The 7,112-nt window shown below is 43.5% G+C and overlaps 1 protein-coding gene across 1 annotated transcript in view; it reads left to right on the forward strand.

Moving 5' to 3' along the window:
• Positions 1 to 123: 123 nt before the first annotated feature.
• LGMN (legumain) overlaps positions 124 to 7,112 on the forward strand; it is a 51,544-nt gene continuing 44,555 nt past the window's right edge. The window contains exon 1 of the mRNA XM_006879208.1: positions 124 to 261. Within this exon, the coding sequence (XP_006879270.1) occupies positions 124 to 261 (138 nt within the window). The remainder of the gene's footprint in view (positions 262 to 7,112) is intronic.

Raw genomic sequence — 7,112 nt, forward strand, 5'->3', positions numbered from 1 at the left:
TTCCATTGTGTGACTGTACCACAGCTTCTCGATCCATTCGTTTGTTGATGGGCTTTCACAGCATTTTGACCGGGCTCTGCTTTCCTTGTTTCAGGTTCTGGCTGTCGAGCCTCCGGGAGCAGGATGGTGTGGAATGCGGCTCTGTTGCTCAGCTTGGTCCTGGGGACTGCTGCCCTTCCCCTGGACGACCCTGAGGACGGCGGCAAGCACTGGGTGGTGATTGTCGCCGGCTCCAATGGCTGGTACAACTATCGGCACCAGGTAAGAAGCAGTGCACCTGTGTCCTTCCACCTCTGTGAGATGTGAGCACTCGTGGACACTGTCCCTAGAGAAGATGTGTTTAAAAGGTCCTTCCTCACAAGCTCCAGGCAGCTCTGGCGGGCGGACCAGTGTGCAGGGAGTCATGCTGCTAACCCAACAACCAAGCCGCTGGCGGTTCAAATCCACCTGTGGCACAAGGAAGAAAGATGGGCAGTCTTCTCCTGTGCGGCTTCCAGCCTCAGCAACCCAGTGGAGGGCCAGCTATGAGTGAGTGGCCACACACACTGGGCTGGCTAAGGGTGGCGAGGATGTGGGGACGTTGGGGTCCTCAGGTGTTGCTGGTGCAATTAGAAGATGGAGCAGCCGCTTTGGACAGCAGTTTGTCAGGGAAAATGCAGGCTAGAATTTTAAATGTTATTAAGTTGCCACGGACATCGGACTTTTCTTGGAGAATATAAATTTCTAAAACTATTGTCCTAACATAATCTTTAAACTTTAGACCAGAGATAGCCCATAAAAGCATCCTAAAACCAAATAATTTTCGTTGTTGTTATGTGCTATTGAGTCATCTGTGACTCATAGTGACCCTATGTACAACAGCTCTGAAGCCTGCCCTGTCCTGAGCCAGTCCCACTGACTCAGGCATATCTCTCCCCTCATTGTCCCAGTTACTGTTTCAATCCATCTCATTGGGGTCTTTCTCTCCTGCTCTGTCCTTTCACCCTTCTGAGTATCATGTCCTCATCCAAGGACTGGTCCCTCCTGGCCACGTGCCCAAAGTATGTGAGACAGAGCTTCAAAATCCTAGCTTCAAAGGAGAGACTTGGTTTTACCCTCTCCAAGACAGACCTATTTGTTTTCTTGGTGGTCCATGAAATGTGTGCCTTGAAAAATAAAAGAAATGTAGAGGGCAGTGGATTTGTGGTAAACGGGCAGGAACAGCTCAGGAGAGGAGGATAAGAATGGTGCACCACTCGAACGCAGTACATGGTGCGTAGAGAAACCGTTGAATTAATTTATTTTTTTTCCCGTGCATATTTTCAACAACAGCAAAAAATATAATACAATTTTAAAAAGAAAAACCGACTTAATGCAGAGTTCCCATGTGACTCAGCAGTTTCACTCTTAGGTATATTCCCAAGAGAATTGAAACTGTAAGTACATACGAAACCTGGAACACTGATGTTTGTGGCAACTGTTTTCATAATAATCAGAATTGAAACAACCCAAAATTCTATCAGTTCAAGAGTGGACAACCCAAAACAACTATGAGATATCATCTCACCCCAGTAAGAACACAAAATTTAACAGAACAGCAAGCAATAAATGCTGGCAAGGTTGTGGAGAAACTGGAACCCTTATTGGTGGAATTGTAAAATGGTACAACCACAATGGAAGGCAGTATAGCGCTTTCTCAAAAAGTTGTAAATAGAAATACCATTTAACCCAGCAATTCCACTACTGGGAATAAACCCCAAAGAAACCATAATTGCCAACCAAGCAGATATATGCACACCCATGTTTATCACAGCTTTGTTCACAATAGCAAAGAGTTAGAAACAACCTAAGTGCCCATCAACAAACAGATGGATAAAGAAGCTATCGTATATTTACACAATGGAATACTATGCTGCATTGAAAAACAAGCAACTCATGCAATATTATTCAAAATGGGTGAGCCTGGAGGACATTATGCTGAGTGAAATATCTCAGTCACAAAAGGACAAATACTGCATGGTACCACTGTTCTAAAACAGGACTGACCTCGGGGTTGGGGAGAGACTCAGAAAGATGGGTTCAACAATATATACTTCATTGAAACAGATGAGGGAGAAAACTGTTTAAAAGGGATATATTATTAGGTATTATTGTCATGATGGGAGTCTAGATCGAAGGCTGCATGGTGGACTGGACTTGGAGCGAGGGATTGTATAACAATGAAGGAATTTTTCTTTTACTTTTCAAAGAGAAGAACGATCTGGGGGGAGGGGTGGACAGGGAGAAAGCGCAACAATGAATGAATGGGAATCCAAAGTCTCGGTAAATGTTCATTAAAATGAATAATAATAAAAAAATATGAAGAAAAGAAGAGTGGACAACCAAAATGGACTACGTGCACACAAGGGAATATTATTGGCCCTACAAAAAGGAAGGAAATACTGCTGTATGCTTCAACATAGATAAAATTTGAAAACATTGTGCAAAGAAGCCGCTCACAATATTTAATGATTGAGTTTGCCTGAACTGTTCAGAATAGATAACTCAGAGACAGAAATAGACTTGATGGCACCTAGCAACGCCAAGAAATCTTGAATTCTTTTTCTCCTTGTACTAAGTTATTTTCCCAATGCCCATTTTTTCAATGCAGTATGTTTTCCGATCTCTTCACTGATAGTCCCAAGGATGTTGATTGTAGATCTCCGAGTAAGACGAAGTTGTTGACAACTTCAGTCCTGGTACCAGTGGTTAAGAGATTAGACTTGTTGCCCCAGGAACAATAGCAAAGTTCAACAGGTCAACAAAAAGTGCTGGCGAGGTTGTGGAGAGACTGGCACTCTTATTCACAGATGGTGGGAATGTAAAATGGTACAGTCACTATGGAAAGGTGTCTGGCACTTTCTGAAAAAGCTGGATATAGAAATGCCATTTGACCTCGCAATTCCAGTACTGGGAATATACTCTAAAGAAACCAGAGCCATGACTCAAACAGATGTAGGTGTACCCATGTTTATTATTGCTGCGTTATTCACAATAGCAAAGAGCTATTGCAACTTAAGTTCCTATCAACAAATGAATGGATGGAGAAACTGGTGCATCCACACAATGGAATATTATGCAGCATTGGAAAACAGTGAACTGGTAAAACATTATACAATATGGAGGCACTTGGAGGACATTATGCTAAGTGAAGTGTCTCAGTCACAAAAGGACAAATACTGCACAACATTGCTGTTATAACATAGGACAGAAATGGGGGAGTAAGGGAGAGAATGGGAAAAGAGTGGATAGATACTGAACATTGCATTGGAACAGAGGAGGGGAAGAACTATTCAAAAGGAATCTATGATTAGGCATTAAATATATGACAGTCTGGGACAAGGGTGCATTGTGGAGTGGATTAGGGGAGGGACCAGAAGAAAATGTTCGACAGTGAAAAAAAGAATAAATTTTAATATTTTTCAAAAAATGTGAAAGATATTAGCCAAGTAAGATTTAAAAAGAAAAGAAAGAAAAAACCCAACACACTTGTTGCACTGGGAAAATCTGCTGTCAATGAGCTCTCCAAAATTCTGAGGATCAGTTATGTTTAAAAAACAAGGTGCACCTAATTCAAGCCGTGGTCTTTTCAATCCCTCGCTGTGCATTTGAGAGTTGGAAAATGAATATTGATGAGAGAAGAAGAATCAGTGCAGTGCCTTTTGAGTTGTGGTGTTGGAGAAGAGCAGTGAATATCCCATGGACGGCTAGGAGAACAGACACGTCTGTCCTGGAGGGAGTGCGACCAGCGTAATCCTCGGAGGCGAGGACAGCAGAGATCCTTCTCACATACTTTGGACATGCTGTTAGGAGGGACCAGTTCTTAAAAAAGGACATCACATTTAGAAAGAACAAACAGGATCAAAAAAGAGGAAGATGTTCAGCAGGATGGATTCACACAGTGACTTGGATGATGGATTGTCACAGATGGTGAGGGTGGCACAGGGCAGACTTCACATCTGTTGTCCGTTCTGCTGCTGTGAGTTGTCAACGCAGCAGCACCTAACAACAACAACAGCAACTCAGTCGTTGGACTCCGGTGTGTATTTCTTCCTCTTTGCTCCCCTTCATGTGGACTGGCCACACTTCCAGTGCCCTGTGGCCGTGTGTGGCAGTGTTGAATGGTGTGGTCTAGAGTCTGTACCCCTGGCCGTGCCGCCCTCACAGGACAGCGCTCTCACCAGCCACTTGGCTGACACTAGCAGGTGAGGTTCCCTCCCGGGGGTGGGGGTGGGGTGGTGGGTGGTCAGTCTCATCTCTGTTAAGCAGTGGCGTGGTTTAGATGTGGTTTCTTGCAGCTCTCAAATTCTATGCTTATTAAATGACTTCATTTTGGAGTGACTTTTGCATTTTAGCTGAATTCGAATTTTGACTTGATTAAAAAACAAAACTGTCGTCACGGCAAAATGAACCTTTTCCTTTTAATATTTTACCACAGACCTGACCCATTTAAAGAGCAACCCGAGTAGGTAACTGTTAGGCTCTTTGTTTTCACTTGTCTCTAAACCACAAGTTAGAAAGATAACATGTTAAATATAGGTCACGGAAAGCCAGGGCTCCATTCACTGACCTCAGTGGTTTGTTTTCTCTCTCTTTCTGTCTGCCTCTCTCTGTCTGCCTCTCTCTGTCTGTCTCTGTCTCTGTCTCTCTCTCTCTCTCTCTCCCCCCCACCACCTCCATTAAGTCAAATGTAAACATTAGTTAAACATTAAGCATAGGGTATCCAATCACCCTTTGGATCCCAGAACACTGTTTTTGCAAATGCTGCTCGGTTCAAATACTAAATGTCAGAATGAAGGGGAGCAAGGTGACAGCAGCAGTCCGAGATGGAAGTATTTGTCTGTCCCCAGCCCCCGTAAGACGGGGGTGATGCCCTGAGGCTGGGAAGCTGTGACTTCTAAGCCTCACCTCCTGTCGCTGCTGGCCTAGTCTGTTCTCAGCCAGCTGCCCACACAGGCTTCTCTTGATTTTGGAGGCTAATCATGGAAAGGACATTTGGAAGACCTTTCCGTGGCGACCCTGCAAAGAATTTTAAAGGTGGGTGTTTTTATATCATCTATGAAGAAAGCAGAAGGTCATTATAAAGACAGAGGAGAAAGAAAAAGCCAAAATGCATATCAGAAGAGACTCTGAAAGTGACACTAGAGAGTTGAAAAGCCAAAACAAGAGAAAGCATGACGAAGTCAAAGAGCTGAGCAGAAGATTTCAAACGGCAGCTCAAGAAGAGAAAGAAAAGTATTAAAGTGACATGTGCAGAGAGCTGGAATTGGAGAATAAAAAGGGAAGAACTCACTTTGCATTTCTCAAGCTGAGAGAACTGAAAAACAAATTTAAGCCTCGAGTAATAATATTGAAAGATGACCAAGAAAGCATCAAAAGAAGATGGAGGGAATTTACAAAGACACTGTACCTAAAAAAACCTACCTGACACTGAAAAATTTCAGGAAGTACCATATGAGCAATGGTATCTCTTTGGAGACTAAGGTGCATCTGTTACAGGTCATGGTCTTCGCAATCACCTGTTATGATCAGAGAGTTGGACAATGACCAAGGAGGATAGAAGGAGAATTGATGCCTTTGAGCTGTGGTGCTGGAGAAGAGTATTGAGAATACCATGGACTGCTAGGAAAACAAACAGATTTGTCCTGGAAAGGGTTAAACCGGGTGGCTCCTTGGAGGCAAGGATTCTGAGGCTCCGTCTAACATACTTTGGACATGTTGTGAGGAGAGACCGGTCCTTAGAGAGGGACATCATGCTTGGGAGGGTGGAGGGACGGCGCAGGAGAGGAAGGCCCTCTATGAGGTGGATTGATTCAGTGACTGGGATAATTGGGATGGGAGTGTCAGAGGCAATGCGACTGGCACAGGACAGAGCGGAGTTTAGAGCTGTCGTACATAGGGTCGCTATGAGTCGCAGGCGACTCGACGGCACATAACAACAACAACAACAACAACAACAACCATATGAGCAGGAGCCAATGATAAGGAAGGAGGAAGTAGAAACTGCACTGAAGGCCTGAGCAAAAAATAAGGCCCCAGGAATCAATGGGATACCAACTGACATTTCAGTTAACGGATGCTTCCCTGCTTATGCTCACCAGTCTGGAAAAGGTCCCTGTTTGATTTCATTCCCCAGAAAGGTGATCCAACAGAGTGTGGAAACTATGGAACAATATCATTAATATTACATGCGAGCAAAATACTGCTGAAGATCATTAAAAAATGACTAGAACCGCACATGCTAAGGGGACTCCCAGAAGTTCAAGCAGGATTTAGAAGAGGCTGTAGCACCAGGGTATCATTGCTGATGTCAGATGGATCCTGTGAAAGTAAGGAATACCAGAAGAATGTCAATTTTTAGTTTATTGACAATGCAAAGGCATTTGACTGTGAATCATAACAAGTTATGGCCAGCAGTGTAAAGAATGGGAATCCCAGGGTACATAATTGTGCTCATGCAAAACCTGTTCCTAGACCAGGAGACTGTTGTGCAAACAGAGCAAGGAAACACTACATGGTTTAAAATTAAGAAGAGAGTGTGTCAGGACTGTGTTCTCTCTCCATACCTGTTCAATCTCTATGTTGAGAAAATTAATTGAGAAGCTGGACTCTGAAGAGGGGTGTGGCATCAGTGGCGTTATGTAGTATTTGTCCTTTTGTGACTGAGATACTTCACTCAGCATAATGTCCTCCAGGGTCACCCATTCTGAATAATATTTCATGAGTTCCTTGTTTTTTAATGCAGCATAGTATTCCATTGTGTGAATATACCATAGCTTCTCTATCCATTCCTTTGTTGATGGGCACTTGGGCTGTTTCCAGCTCTTTGCTATTGTGAACAAAGCCACAATAAACATGGGTGTGCATTTATATTAAAATTCTTGTAGAAAACTTGTTAGATACAGGCAAGTCAATTTCAGGACTATTTAAGGCTGTGGCCTTATGGGGTCTGCTTTCTGAGGTGCCTGTGGCTGAGTTTGATCCTGTGTGTGTGTGTGTGTGTGTGTGTGTGATGTGAGTGGAATTTACAAAGCATATTGTTTTCTCAGTTAATCATTGTTGTTGTTGTTGCTATGTGCCGTCGAGTCGCCTGC

The sequence above is a fragment of the Elephantulus edwardii genome, unplaced genomic scaffold (assembly GCF_000299155.1).
Source record: "Elephantulus edwardii isolate Elephantulus edwardi_28Jun2011 unplaced genomic scaffold, EleEdw1.0 scaffold00002, whole genome shotgun sequence".
In the NCBI taxonomy this organism is placed as follows: domain Eukaryota; kingdom Metazoa; phylum Chordata; class Mammalia; order Macroscelidea; family Macroscelididae; genus Elephantulus; species Elephantulus edwardii.